At 46.3% G+C, this 15754-nt stretch overlaps 2 protein-coding genes across 3 annotated transcripts in view; one reads left to right on the top strand and one right to left on the bottom strand.

The window, feature by feature from the left end:
- arhgef49 (Rho guanine nucleotide exchange factor 49) overlaps positions 1–11243 on the top strand; it is a 29557-nt gene extending 18314 nt beyond the window's left edge. For both annotated transcript variants that reach the window (XM_077002722.1, XM_077002723.1), the window contains exons 3-8: positions 984–2527; positions 5772–5955; positions 7299–7497; positions 7895–8472; positions 8613–8758; positions 8922–11243. In XM_077002722.1, the coding sequence (XP_076858837.1) occupies positions 1035–2527; positions 5772–5955; positions 7299–7497; positions 7895–8472; positions 8613–8758; positions 8922–9756 (3435 nt within the window). In that variant the 5' untranslated portion in view covers positions 984–1034 and the 3' untranslated portion in view covers positions 9757–11243. The remainder of the gene's footprint in view (positions 1–983; positions 2528–5771; positions 5956–7298; positions 7498–7894; positions 8473–8612; positions 8759–8921) is intronic.
- Positions 11244–11307: 64 nt separating this feature from the next.
- Positions 11308–15397, bottom strand: tsn (translin). Its single transcript, XM_077002724.1, has 6 exons — positions 15137–15397; positions 14738–14831; positions 14563–14659; positions 14351–14466; positions 14174–14253; positions 11308–12850 (listed from the first exon to the last, which is right to left on the bottom strand). Exons 1-6 carry the CDS (start codon positions 15200–15202, stop codon positions 12620–12622), a joined length of 684 nt encoding a protein of 227 aa, XP_076858839.1. The 5' UTR covers positions 15203–15397; the 3' UTR covers positions 11308–12619.
- Positions 15398–15754: the final 357 nt, after the last annotated feature.

Raw genomic sequence — 15754 nt, 5'->3', positions numbered from 1 at the left:
TTTTAATGCACCACGTTAAGATATGGAGATAAACAAAGAAGGTTTTGACTTTTTATCTTTGTAATATAGTTTTTTCAAAATTAGATTTGATTAGCCAAAGGGGCTTTGGTGGTTTCCAGTTTAATTAAACTGGTTCCAGATTGTAATTGAACAGCTGAACATGTCATTGACCCCCCCCCCCCTCCCCCTCCCAACGCCTCCACCCAGACTCATCATTCTCATCATTTTTCATCATTTAAAATCTGCCCTGATCTTTTCTGTCCTTTTTATTTACCATACCACAACTGTTATTCTCTGAGGGGCATTATAGACCAGATTGTTTATTGCAGTGCTATATGATCCTGCTGTGAACTCTGAACCTGATCTCTGCTTAAGCTTAAGGACAGATAGTATAGATGCATATTCAGTCAGGCCTCTGCAGTAATTAATGAAATAAGGAGTAAGTAACACTCATCTGCTGATCCATGACTCTCGTCCCATTAGTGAAATGACTGCCCGAGGAGACTGAAAAGTGACTCTCTTCATCACTGTCTCTTCTCGTCACAGCCTTTTCTCCCCCTCATCTCTCAGGGTCCAGAGCAGAGGACATAATCTCGTTTTTCAAATTCATACAGCAGCCAGCCATTTTTAGAATATTAATATGACTATACTCATCTTGAAACTACGCACCAGGACCAGTGTCCCTGACCTTGTATGTCTGATTAATGTCTGTGACAGACTTGTCTTCTGGTTTAAGGTCCCAGTTATTTTGTCATGACTGAATATGGCAAATATGTGTGGCATTTCAAAATGCAGAATATTTAAGGCCAAATCGAGTACTTTAGATTGCCTGCCTTGATTGTTTTCCACGGTAACAGATATATCGTTTCTCAAGCTCTTGGTGGTGGTGAATAATTCATTTTTAGAGGGGTTAGCAATGTCGGTATGTAAGCCCAGAGTGTTGTCATGCCAATGCTCCGGTTGTGCACTCTGACCCCTTGCAGAGCTTTGCTCCCTGTGTCTCCCTCTGACGGACGGCGGGTGCCGGTGCGGCCATGCCGGACGTGAAGGCTCTGGCATGTGAGTGTTCCCCGCCGGGGTCGCCTGGTGCCTGCACCATGGACCTGGAGCCCTGCCTCGGCGAGATGCCAGACCCGCTCTCCGTCTTCGGCACCGGGTTCTCCCATGCAGACACCAGCCTTAACACGCCAGCCGGCCTCCACCCTCCGGGATGCAATGGTGGCGACCCGATGACGGGATACTGCTCCGTCACTGCCGGGCTTCCGCAGAAGCAGCCCGACGGCATGGGTGGGTGCCGGACGGGGCTCGTGCCACAGGGCTGTGTGAACTCTTCCAGCAGCAGGATGTACTGCAGCCTGGAGAACCTACACTGGAAGGCGGGACCCGATCCAGGTGTGTTTGCCTACAGGAGTGTGGAGAGCGAGTTCATCTTGCACTGCAGCTCCAGTGGCCCGTGGTCCGATGGGCCTCCTCAGGGACCACGAGTGTATGGTTTGATGCACCCCGCGGACGGCATGGCCTTCTGCCCACGTCGCGGGCTGGTGCGGAAGGATCTGCCTCCCTTCCCGCAGTGGCTCTTCCCTGCCGTGGAGGACTGGGGCGTGAACGGCAATGGCCGTAAAGGCCTGAGGGACAAGCTCCGCCTCCAGAGCACCCGCGTGACTGAGCCCCACAAGCCCCTGCGGCCCCAGCCTTTGCCGAATGGCGTGCCGCATTCCTTTTGTGACCAGGAGATGGCGCCGCTCCTCGGGTCACCACCCTCCTCAGGCCTGGTGAGAGGCCAGAGGGAGTTACGCGCTCGCCGCATCACCAGTCCGGAGGAGATCAAGCAGGAGGTGCTACGGCGCTTGCAGCTGCGCAGGCAGAGGAGTTCACCCAACCTGAGCCTTGGCTCCAACCAGGAGCCCCACATCAGCAGGTCGCACACCTCAGAGCCCGGCAACGTCCACGCCCAGACCGCACCGGAGCGGAAACGGCCTCCCACGGGCCGCCTGCGTATCCCCACCTTTGAGGAGTTTAAGCGGATGAGGCAGAGAGAGATCGGCCAGGTCCCAGGCCCTACCTCAGCTCCCCCTGGCGGACGATCCGGGGGCGAGGGCCAGCATGCTGAAGGACGCGCCGAGCGGCGGCCGCCGGTGGTGGGAGACGGGTCGGAAACTGAGGCTGGAGCCGTGGAAAGAGGCGAGGGAGATGCAACTCAGAACGGCTCTGGGCAAGAGGGTCCCACACAAGGTGAAGCCACCGCAGAAGCCATCGACAGAGCCATCTGCACAGGCCCCGCCCCTCGCTCTCCCCTGCATTCCCAGGCAGCCGCTCCGGGCCGAGAGCAGGCCCAGGAAGAGGCCGTTCCTGGGGCTGGCGACGCAGACACTCTCCCCTTCCCTCCTCTCAACAAGAAGGGCGAAGGGGTGTCCAGTTGCTGTCCAGCCATCTTGCTCGATGGGACAGACCTGTCTAGCTATGGAGCCAAGATCTACAAGATGAAAGAGGGCCTCCTCGGCTCAGCGCTGGACCTCATAAAGAAGAGGTAAGTTGTACATTTCAGTGTGCTGTCCACGCTGTGTTTGATGTATTTTAGCAGCTGTTTTCGACATGCATTCGTTAGATGTTACTAGTGTTGTGTGAGGATGTAGTGTAAGGTGTAGTGGTCGACTGACATAGGTTAGTCAGCATCTGATGGCGATAAAGAGCAGGGAGTCAGATCACCAATATATAAAGCATATATAAAGCTGATATAATTTTAAGTAGTTCTGTAGTGCATCAACAGTATAAAAAAATCTATCAATGAAATGTCCACAGGTAAACGAAAAAAGCAAACTTTGCTAAAACAAAAAAGAAACAAAAAACATTTCAGTGTGGGAAATATATATATTTTTAATGCTCTGATTATTCGAAATAACATTTAAATGGTCGCCCGCTAGTAAGGTGTAAGGTTTTCTTCTATCAGTATTGGTTCATACCTGTTGTTTTCTCATTTTCTTTGATACTGACACAATATACTTTTTAGATCAGTAAAATTGATGCTTAGCAAAAGTCAAGTGAGCCAGCACAGAAAATGATTTTTGAGACTCACTGTTGCTCTTTAACGGTGAAACTGAACCCCGCAGTGGGCCCTGTGATGTTATTCTGCAGGGGTTGGCATTAGCAGTCTTGTTCGCAGTGATTTATTTCTCCATCTCGAGACCGGATCAAAGAGCATAAGTGTGTGTGTGTGTCTGCATGCATGTGTCTGCGTGTGTGTGAATTTATGCAAGTGACTGTGTGTGCGCACACACTGGTTCTCTTGCACCATCCCTGGTGCCAGGGTGACATGTGTCTACAGATGGCAGGTGTGAGTTGAATTGCCCCCAAAGCAGCCAATGACAGCTGTGATGGGCATATTTTCTGGGCAGTGCTAGAGTTCAGTCTAGGACAAACAGAACCAAATACGGGCATATGTTTTAAAAGCCTGTGTTTCACCATCAATATTAGAGGTAACAAACTGGATGGCAGTAAACACAAGCGAGTCTCAGGGCCACTGACCAGCTTGAGCTGTGGAGAAAATGATGACTGTTCTCAGTGCCTTAGCTGATTTATACTTAGTCATCACCTTGAAGGGCTGCCAAGCCATTTTGTGTCATTAGAAATTAATTTAATGCACCATCACCGAAGCATGAAATATCTCAAATCACGACAAATCGTGTTTACCTGTGTTTACCACACTAAGTTTGTGTAGATTGTTTTGTCATGTAGATAATCTTGCTCTGGGTGTAATGGAGAGCTTTCTTTATTGTAATTGTTTTATGTAATCTTGTACATGTTCGAGAAAATGTTCTGGTTGCTGTAGAACTGTTCAAAGAATTCTGTCTTAACAAACACTGGCCCTCTACATTTCTCCACAAGGCATTTTTACTAAGTATAAGCAGGGCTTAATTTGAGCCGGATCCTGCCGGAACAGGATCCAGGAACTCTTTCATTTTGAAGGGTGCATTCTGGGAACTGTCTGCCTCAATCCGGTAACTTTCAAGCCTACTAATTATAAGTTATGAAGAAATCTGTCTGTGTTGAACCAATTAATTGAACAAATAATTTTATAAAATACATTTTTTTAAACACAAGATCCACATTCAGGCTTCCTAAATCACATAAGAGCTCTCCTTTTTAGCGATGCCTTTAGGCGTCTCCCCTATAAAGCTAGTTATACTTTTGCGAGTGACCGTAGCGCGCGACTCCGCACACATCGCGCGAACCTTCGCGAACGGAGGAGGCGTTTATACTTGCCACGTCACATTATTTAGTGTGCTAGTTAGTAGTATAAAGAAACACCCCTCAAAAACAGGGGAAGGAACATTTACCTGACAAATTTTTATGTTGCTTTGTGTTTCAGATTTGTAAATTGCTGGAATTTAGGCTAAATTACTTGAAAATGCACTTAAATGCACTTCTGCACTTAAAACACTTATAAAACACATGTAAATCATTTAAAAGTAATTTATATATACGAATTGGCTTGCTATTTTGACATTTGTGTGCCTAAGCGTTGCGTTTTGTGTGCGATCCGGTGACATTGTTGGCCTCAGTGACCCCTTGTCTCATGCCGCTGTTTGCGTTCCGGCATCGTTTGATTTATAAATTAAGCACTGATTATAAGTAATATTATCAAGGACAGTATCATGCTGTAGGTACTAGAGATCATTTTGATGAAATACTCCAGTTTCTGCAGTAGCTTCAGAAAACTTAAAATTTGAAGAAAAAAAAATTAATAATATAATCATAATCTCATGAGAAATATTAAATATGCCTACATTCAAGATGTTTTTCTGTATGCAGTATGCAACTATATATTCATCATTCAAAACAGACCACATCTGTGGTGCTCTTTTTACAAGGCAATTACAGAGACAATTTTATTTATTATGACCGTGGAAGGAGATAAAATACTGTATGTCTTATCAGAAAGTCTCAGAAACATTTTCTTATGTACACTGGGAGCTGCTATGTCTTTTTACAGTAGAAACAAACATATGAACAATAAGTTATATCTAGCTATGACGTCAGCTGAAAACAACATCATTCAGTTCATTTTCTTAAATAGACATATGTGTATATATGCATGTGTGTGTGTGTGCGCATATGTGCAGATCCACACACACACAGCAGTGGTACAAAGCAATGGGCGTACCGTCAGCAGTGGTGCAGAATTACATCTATGCAAATGAGCCTTTGAGACATGTTCTGAATGAACAGAGAAGATCCTCAGGCATCAGACCGAGAGGCAGAGACAGAGGGAGACACAATTAAAGAGGAAATCAGAAATGAATAAAGAAAAAGAAGCTTAGTGCAGACAGCAGTACGTGCTGAGTACCTGCGTGTCAGGGAGAAGATGGACCAAGCAGCAGACGGTGAACGAATACCGCTGGTCATTTGGACCATGTTTTGATATCTGTGTCTGTGCATATGGACACACTGACAGAGACGTAAACACACACACACACACACACACACACACACACACACAAAGGAATGTCGACAGCTCCATTGCCAGTTCAGTCACAGATCTGCACATGTTGTGAGTTCATTGAGTTCAGGTGTTAATGTGAAGTGAGGCGTCTAATTGGTGGTGTGGGCTGCCAGCCGTCCCTGGAGAGCTTGAGTGTGTGGAGCCACGCTCCGCACAGAGGGGAACGCCAGGCAGAGGGAGAAATCGTAATTCCACTTTAATAGACCCCCCCCCCCCCCCAATCCTCCAACACCTCCACTCTGACTCCCCCCCCCTCCTCCTCCTCCTTCAGCTGCAGTGCGGAGATCAGCGCAGAGGCACCCGTCAGGCTGTCACGTGACCGGGACGACGGCGCTGACATCACCGCTCCCCGGCCCCGCGGTCGCCTGGCTCCCGTTGCCATGACGACGCCGGCCCGCGAAGGAGAGGCTTGCGGCGAGGCCACAGGACATGAGGGAGAGGAAGAGGCAGAACGCGTAAGGCGACCCCCCCCCCCCCCCCCCCCACATCCCCCCACCCACATCCCCTCCACATACCCCATCCCCCATCCCTCCTGCACACACATGCACACGCTTGGTGAAACCCCTCCTCTGCCTCTCTGCGTTTTCGGCGTGAGGCTGCCTCAAAACCACCCCGCCCCCCCCCCACCGCCCCCGCCATCCCGCGGCTGTGGTCGGAGGGAGGGCTGTCACACGTGTGCGAGCGGGCGGGAGAACGCGCGGACGAGGCTCGGCAGCGGCTGCCCTGTCTCGGCATGACGGCGGCGCCGGAATAAACGGGCTCCACCACCATCGCTGCGCTTCCTTCCACTGGCGCTCGGGGCTGTGAGTGTCAACGCGTCTCCTGCGCGCTCCGTTCGCGTCGCTGGCCGGGTTCTTTTGCTGTGGTTTGCCGGCACGGCACATGTGCATGGCTGTTAGACTCCAGCGTTGATGGCAGTGTTAGGTAGACCTTTGTGGCTGTTTCAGATTATGTGTTTTGCACTGGCTGACTGTATTTGAGGTGTAGTGTGTGTCGTCTGCGTGCGTCCGTTTGTCGTCATGCGTGGCTCTACTCTGCGTTACCTTCCCGGCTTCGATGGGCAGTGCGGTGATATTCTTCGAGTTTCCAGTTCTGCCTGTAATTACGTGCGAGCGTAGCTGCATTGTTAATTAATTGCCTTAGATACCTGAACCTATGGCATCTCGTTACTCGGGTACTGATACGTACATCCCTGTCAATCTGCCTGGGATGAAGGCCATTCTGTTCGAGAGTTTGTGGGTATAGTGTGTTGAATGTTGATCTGCCAGAGGTCATCATCAGTGGATTACCACACACTGTTTATGAGGATTTGAGATGTTATCAATAATCAATGCCATGTCTGTCCACAGGCCCCAGGTCTTATCAGTCACGGGACCTTATATAATCTTTGTTAGTCAAATGATTTGTGTTTATTTAATGGTAAATCTAAAGTGTTTAAAATGGTGTTGATGAAAAGTGAGAAAAAGGTAACCGCATTACAGCAGACGTAAGGATTCTGAAGCTATATTATTTCATGGCCTCCATCGACAGACACTGCACTTAAAGTATCAAGTGAGACGATCCTACATATGGCTTCTTCTTCGTTAGCATATTAAAGCCTTTGCACTCCTTGTTGTTCAAAGGGATTTTCTCTAATCAATACACGAAACACTCTGCGATTCCTCCTGCAGCAGCTCTTATTTTATGTGCCCATAAATCCCCATAAGTCTCGCCCCTTCCTTCATTCCCCAACCACACCTCCTCCGACCAATGCCTGATGGCGAGCGGCTGACTGTCGCACTCTCTGTCCAATGGGCAGGCGCCTGGGCCGGGATGCAGGCGCTCGAGCTCCGACGCAGCCTATGAGCCGGCCGAGTCGGTGAGGGCCCAGCGCGAGTGTCGTCTGCGGCCCCACTACAGCGACCCCATGCCCGCCGACGCCACCAAGCGCAAGCAGCTGGAGATGAAGATCGCGGCAGCCGCTCGCCTCCACAGCCAGCGCCGGGACCGGGACGGCGGTAAGAACCCCAGCGCCTCCAGCCACGCCTCGCACTAACTTCAGCTCCTCCTTTAATGAACGCCAAACTCTGGACTGTTGGCCATCGCTGTTCACTGATAACACTTAATGCAAGTAAGGTGTCCAAAATCAGAGAAAAGTCAAGTACACAGATGGCCAAATATGTCCAGTCACTTGCAAGAGCAGATTTCTTAAATATAGTAACTGTTACTTGCCAAAGTTACTGCCAAATTTTCTTCACATGCCCATATTCACAAGGGCCAACAGTATGTCTCAGCCTGGGCTATCACTTTACTCATTCTCAGTGTAATCACTCTATTACTCCAGAGACAAGGCAAATGTGTTTGAGGAACCAAAACTTTTTTACAGCTGTGTCTTCCCTTATTTGCATCACACAGGTGCGTGCACATCTAGGGGGCGCTCCGAGCCCAGAGGAGAGGGCCGGACCAGTGGCCTGGGGGTGACGCGCTCCGGACGGCACCGCTGGAGCACCGTGAGCAGCCTGAGTGCCGACAGCGGGGTGGTGGGCCTGGGCGACGATCGCGAAGACGAGGACGAACCGCGGCGGGCGAGGCGCAGCGCCGGAGCCGACGTGGAGCGCATGGACAGCGGAATCGGGCCCGGATTCGCACGTGGCTGGAAGAGGCCCTCGGCGGCGCTCAAGGCCTGGGAGTCCCACCGACCGTGCCCAGACTGCGGCCACCGGGAGGGGGCAAGAGGGGAGGGCATGTGCGAGCGCTGCTCCAAGCTTCGGACCGAGCGCAAGGAGGCCATCCTGGAGTTCCTCAACACCGAGTCCAGCTACGGAGAGGACCTGCGCATCATCAAGGAGGAGTTCTACTGCCCCATGCAGAGTGCGGGGCTACTTACCACAGAGCAGCTGGCTGTGGTGTTTAGCAACGTGCAGGAGCTGATTGACGTGAATGACAGGTTCACAGAGCACTTGCAGGAGAGCATTGACCAGGCTTTTGATCAGGTAAGAGGATCTAGAACTACTGCCTCATTCTAAATAAGTTAGAAGGACTTAACGTTCACCCACTTTGTCGAGCCTAAACACCTTAAGTCTTACACTATCTGATTGTAATGGTGTTAAAGTGTGTTGTTTTGAACATTTAGGGAGATGAAGATTTGCAAACAGTGTGCATTGGTGAAATCTTCCTGGAGTTTGTCAACATGCTTCCAGCCTTCCAGACATACTGCTTGCAGCAGTCTACATCTGTCAACATGCTGAACACTCTGGAGAAGGAGAAGGAGCTTCTCAGGTAAAAAAAGCAGAACCCCAGAATCAGGAAGGTACCCAGAAAGAAAGCGAAATTTTTCTAATCTCTCACTGTAGCCTTAAGATCATCTTTAGTGTTAGAGCATTGTTGGTATGGAAGGTCCTGTGACTCCTCTGTGACTCGTCCTTGTCTGATTGCGCTCCAGGATTTTCCTCGACGTTTCGCAGAACGACAACACGGCTCTGCGCCGCATGAACCTGCGCTCGTTCCTCATGGCTCCCCTCCAGCGCGTCACCAAGTACCCTCTGCTGCTCAGCCGCATCAGCAAGGCCACGAGCGAGCGCCACCCGGACCACGGCAGCCTGCGCGAGGCCAAGAGCCGCGTGGAGTCCCACCTGGAGCACATCAACATGAAGACCAAGCAGGAAGGCAGCGGAGCCGCCTGGTCCCTGCGCTCCTTCCGCCGCTCCGACAGCCGCCGGAACCGCGAGGTCGTCAACATCGAGATGCGCGAGGTGTCCGTGAAGACGGTGGGGTGGGCGCGCGAGAGCACCCGCTTCGTCATGGAGGGTCCGCTCCAGCTGTCGCAGCCTGCCGACGGCCAGTGGGTGAAGAAGGGCAGCAGGGCGCTGAAGTTCCAGAACGTCCAGAGCCTGCTGCTGGTGCGCACGCAGCGCGGCAGCGAGGGGCCGCCCGCCACGGCCGACGGGGGCGTCAGGGGGGAGCCCCAGGACGGGCCGGAGGCCGTGCAAGACAGCGTGCTGGTGCTGATCAAGGACAAAAGCGGCGGAAAGTTTGCCGTGCTGCGGGAGCCTATCCGTCTCGCCAACTGCGTGGTGTCGGCCGACCCAGAGTGCGACGACACATTCGAGGTGCTGGACATTCGACGCGAGGCCTTCGTTTTCCGAGCCTCGGACAAATCGCGCACACAGCAGTGGTTCCGTCAGATAAAGAGGTACGCTTGTGATTTGGGGCTCTGGAGAAGACGACGCAATGCTCTCCCCAATATCATGATTAATACAAGCCAGAGCCGGTCCTGAGACTGACCCAGCAGCAAACAGTTCTGTGCTCAACTGGATTCTGGTGTAAATAAATTTAAATATTCATTGCAATGACAGTATTAAATGAGGGAGCATAGAGCTTTCTTTTTTCCTAACAGTTTACAAGAAAAACTGCATAATGTTTTGGACAGAAGAGTGCACTTTCTATCTGCAAAAAGAAAAAGAACATTTGAAGATAATTTCAACTATTTGGCAGATCAAAAGGGCGTGGTTGGAAACATCGAGTGTATATTATTTCCTAACAGCATTAAATGTTTTTAGCGACAAGAGGTGAGTGTACAATGTTTCCTAACAGCGTAAATGTTTTTAACAACATAGTTTTTGGTAAAAAAAAAACAAAAAAAAAAAAAAACGCATGAGTGAAAATCTTCGTCAAAAAATACTGAACAGTTGTTTCAAACACAAACCATCCTTTTAAACAATGACACACAGCAAGTCAAGTGTTTAATGTGTGAAAACTCAGTTAAGTCTTTTCCACCCTTCAATCTGAAGGCACTGTCCTCTTCCATTTATTAGTTTGCAAAATTACTGTAGCATCAATCCTGTGTGCCAGTGCAGACTAAAGCAGTCTGGAAGCCTAGATAACTGTAGCCTCCGCTCCTAATGTCATGAGCTTCTCCTGACATCTGAGCCCTGCCCAGTCTTCGTAATGGACTGGAATCTGACTGGTTAAAATGACTGGAATAGTACCATTTGAAATTATACTGTTCTGGGTAACAATGCAGCAATAATCATTTGTGAATTGTAGCTACAATAATGCTGGTTTCAATTCACCAACTCCCATCATCTGCAGTGAAGCACTGTAGTAAAATGAACATATAACAATAGTAATCGCCATTGCTACACTACAGGCTGAAGTGAAACAGTGTGTAATCATGATGGAGTAGCAGCTGCATAAAAAATAGGGAACAAAGAAATCTTTCCAAAATAAAAGTTGACTATTTGCTCATTGTCAAAGAGGGGAATGAAAATGTGTGCCTTTAGCCTACTGCTACATTGGAGTTTGTAACCCTCTCAAGTTCAATCTGTGGTTTTGTGAGCTTTTCCTCTGTATCCTGTTCAAGGTAATACAAAGTCCTTATTTCTGTTTGATGCACTTTAATCTAAAGCTTTTATATCTGGGTTGTGAAGACATTCAGTTTATTAAAAGCTTTACTGTTTTTATTTCCAATTTGAGCAATATTTATCAACCAAATCAATAAACTTAAATGGCTTCGTGTCAGTTGACGGTCATTACCTGTCAATTTTATGCTTTTAGATATAGAAATGAGTTTCTGCAGAAGAATGACTCAAAAAAAAGACACCAACACTGTTAGACACTGCAGCTTCTGCGTTCTTTCACTTTGAGTAGCAACGACATCCCTGTCCACAGGTTTTTTTCTAATTCCGAGACCAGTCAAGCTGTTTTTTTCTGTATTCAGAACCTTAATTTAATATTTTTCTTGTGTAAAATATTGTGAATTATATTAAATATAAATTAAAAGCAATTTTAAAAAAATTGTGACATGTATTGGTGTATTCTTTATCTGCTTGTTTTATGAAAATGGCTTTTTCTGTGGTGTCCACTTTATTACATAAAATTAACAGTGTTTTTCCAAATGAAATTACAGTTTCTGACAAAATGTGAAGAAGCAAACCGTATTGTGCCCAAACTGACTTCAGTAGTTAAACTACCAGTATAGAAAACACATTCCTGGGCAATAAGAACAATGAATACTATTACTCTGGCCTAGTGTCAGAAAAAAGGAATATTGAATGGATTGGTTTTAAGCAGCACCTACATATTTACATAATAGAACAATAACATGCTCACATATACAGCCACACAAAGTGGAGAGAGAGAAAAAAATGAGCAAGAATGCAATAGATCCGCTAAGTACAGAATCAGATCCGATATGTTGAAGTCTGAAAGTTGTGTACTTTTCCCAAAACATACATATAAATCCTGTCTCCTGGCCTTAATGCCACATGCAGAGATACAATACCAATCATCAATAACAATTTAGGAACGAAAATAAGACAGGTCACTAAAAAAAAGACAAGGCGGCAGTAGTCACCTTCAAGAATTTGTTTTGGACTTCTGAGTATGTTTTTGTAATTCAGTCAAAAGACCATAAAACTTTCAGCAGGAATATAGTGAATGAATATTCTTCATATCCATGCTAATAGCTTTAGAGGTATTCAGCAATAGGGCTCAGAGAACACTGGTATAAATATGCATTTCTACTCATTTGAATACTTCCACAGTACAATTTTTGTGTGAATTAGAGAAAGTGCAGCAAAGTACACTCACGTTTAAGGGTGTTTCCAGGTAGTTTAAATATAGTTTCCCCTGAATGGCCCCTTTAGTAGATAATAGGTTCATACAAAAACAAAAACCTAATTTCAATACTACACTGCAATCATTTAAGGTAAAAAGATGGTATCCCAATGCATTTTAGAAGAAATTTTGTTAGGTGAAGTATGTATAAAAAAATAGAAAGACTCAATGCGTCGTCCTCAACGTCTGATGTTTGGCTATGATTCACAATGTGTGATAAACACTAAACAATAACAGCAAAATGGCACATCCAACCAAACATAACAGATGAACTGTACATAAGTGAACTTCTCCTAACAGTGGTAAGAAACGGACCATTTCCTCCCTTCAACAGGTCCAAACGAGCGTTTCCACAATGGCAGGCAGCTGCCTTCAAAACACACATCACTTTCAAAGGCTTCAATACCTCCTATCTTTCTTCCATCCACCTACCCACTGGCAGGTCAAGTCTCCATTCTCCCAGACACGGAGAATCCCAGCCAGGGCAGTGCCCTGTGGCCTCTGCTGATCAACATACTGCCTTTACTTATCACCTCCTGTCTCCTGTTCCTTGGCGAGGCCACGGATGGACAAGTCATAGACCACCTCCTCAATCTTCTTGACGTCATACTTGAGGCCATCATAGCGTTTACGTAGTGGGTCATTTTTGAGATTGAGAAGGCGAAAGCCAGAATCGAGTTCATTGATAAAATTTGAAATACGAAGGGGGCGCCCGTAGTCTCCTGCAGTCACACTGTTGACGGCCAACCTTGACTGTGGAGAACAACACAATGGTCAGGAACCACGTTCTAAACATTCTGCTGGTTAACTGCATACATCACCACATTAGAAGTTCAAACATGAAAAAAATAGTGTGTTCAAAATCCATAGCACACTGATCTCCTCCTGTGCTAGTAGCATTTATTTATTAGGAACAGCTCACTGGTGCAGAGTTGGAGGCTAAAGCCCATCTGTACCATGACATCCTCCAAGCTGCAATGCCTGATGTACTCACACAGTGCAGCTTTCATCACTACCAAACTGCAATGTTATGATCACTGCTGTGCAGAGTGGCCCACCACCCAAACATCTGCTCAACAATGGGGGTCTGAAACTAAACACTGATTAGTTTCACCCTTTATTTCAATGATATAAAGGGTGGCTGACTAATTACCACAACAACAGATGGACTGCAGTCTGAAATTGTACATATATAAAATGCACTTAAGGTACAGTAAACGGCATAAAAGAGCACACCCCTACTGAAATATCAAACTCTGCAATCTTTCTTACAAATATGACAAATTTGGGGTTTCAAATTTGAGGTACAGCAGAGTACAGTGGTGGCAAAGCTGTGGGGGTACTTTGTTTCATGGATAGCATCAATCCCCCAACATTCTGCTAAGCCGTGAAAGAGATGGTGCTACACTCTCTACACACCATGGGTCGTTGAGCACTTTAACATGACATTGACCCCAAAGGATCCTTCCCAAGGCGCTGTTGTACATCAGCCAACCTCAACCCAACTGAGCAGCTGTGGGGAATTTTGAATAAACATCTTCATCGGCACTCCCCTTTAGCCACCAAGGAACTCATGAAGGTCATTTTGCAGGAGAAGAAAAAGATGGATTTGACAATGTCGTGGGCTTGCACACTTCAAGCCAAGAAAGAGCAGCATGTAAACATAATTGAGGATATACTAAGCTCTAGAATGTTAACTGATAATTTATTTAGTTTAATCAAAAGTGTAAAATAAAAAATAAATTTTGCAAACCTTAATTTAAACAAAGTTGCTTAAGCTCTTTATTTTGCAAATAACTATGTAATATTTCAATGTTAAGTATCTGTTTAATAAATTACAACTGTTGTCCTCCAATTTATTGTATTGTTGATGATATGAAAACAGAAATCTCCAGTTTCAGGTGTGGACTCATTTAGGGTCTGTACTGTAGGTGTACGTAATAGTGTGCAGCGAGTGCAGGTGGAGGTCGTTTTCTTTTTCTTAATGTGGGTAGTGAGTGTAGGTAAGAAAGAATTGCTTTATTTAAGTGGTTGGTTTAAGCATGGATACTAAGATGCTGGGAATTAAAATCTTACCAGTTCACTGGCCATAATAAGAACTCCTGCTAGATAATCTTCAATGTCCAAGTGGAAGCCTTTTTCTCTATCGACTTCAGCTGTGCAAAAGGTAGTTAGCATGTCCAAGTAGTTAGTACGATGTGTCAAAACACTCAAGGAAACCAGCAGTATTAAGTTTAAGGAGAAAACGCATACTTCCAAGAATTTTTGCCACTTCCTCTCGTGTCACCAAAGACTCGCTCTCCAAATAGACCACAAACGCCGCAAGAAAAGTGAGGCGCTGGAGAACGAATCTCCAGTGCTCATGAAACCTGGACAAGGGCAACGCAGTGGTAATACACCAGAAAGCTTCTAAAATAAGAAATGCTTTTCACAACACACATACACCACTCACATTTACCACTAACCTGTAGTACTGTTCCACAGGGAACTTTGTTTTCAGTTCACCGATTTGGGTTTGCACTGTACAAAACAGTTCTCTTGCCTTCAGACACTTGCTGGGAACTAGAGAGAAATGAGAAGTTGTATGCTCGGAGTACCAGGTTAGATCACACAAAATAATGGTAAGCCATGTAGACTTACTATCTTTGAAACCAGCTGGTTGATGGACACTTTGAAGAACAGTCAGTATCTCTCTCGCGGTCTGCTCCAGTACTTGCACAACTTTCCTTATGTCCTGGTGGAATAGGCAGAAACGAGTTTCTTCTTCAGAAAAGCCAAATGCATTCGCATGTTACACCGTGATCACTTGCAGAAAAATTAACTGAAACTTGCAAGACATCTAGCTAGAAAATAACGAGCCAATACCCGAATAAAACGTAAAATCACGTGTTAGGACAACCACGATACGCTCCAGTTATTCTGGTGATTCAATATTTGTATATACACAGTGGCAGTGAGTCTATGTATTGAAGACTGAATGAGAGCACTGATCGTTTCTCCAGGTAACTCATCACAACAGTGTGTTCATGTTCACGGTACCTCTCGAATGTCTTGGTCCGCACTTAAAAATCCCTGGATGTAGCTAAACATCTCCGTGACTGACATCGTTAGCTCATACAAGTTAGGCGATGCAACGTTACCAAAGACTCCTTAATGTAACTCGTTGAAAATGCACTCAATGGATAAAGAGGTAATATAGTTATAAATGAAATATACAGACTACAGTATCAAGCTGGCCTATTTTCCTCTCCTGTATTCATCAACGTGCTCTGAATGGGCCACGCCCCTCAGGGTCGCGGGATGATGACATCAAATTATCAGGCGACCGCACTGCCACGTCACAGGTTTTTGCTGCATCTTGGTAATTTTTAAAATAAATTGTCGTAGGGTTTGTAACGAGATGTGACCAAGACTTAACTTAAAATAGTTGTCATTTAAAATAAACAAATTGAATATCAAGTATTATGTTTTGATCAATATAATTGTGAAAATCACGTAAATTAACACACAGTTGTGGCCCCGGAGTAGATTATTCCTGTTTATTTGCCACTGAAATCACAGAAATAATATCTGTAAATACGTATATCATGCACATATTTGAAGATATACTTCCAGATAAGTATCTGCAATTCTCTGTTCAGGGATGTGCTCGAGCAT

This window comes from Brachyhypopomus gauderio, chromosome 4 (assembly GCF_052324685.1).
Source record: "Brachyhypopomus gauderio isolate BG-103 chromosome 4, BGAUD_0.2, whole genome shotgun sequence".
NCBI lineage: Eukaryota > Metazoa > Chordata > Actinopteri > Gymnotiformes > Hypopomidae > Brachyhypopomus > Brachyhypopomus gauderio.
This window is presented reverse-complemented; position numbering and strand designations above follow the sequence as displayed.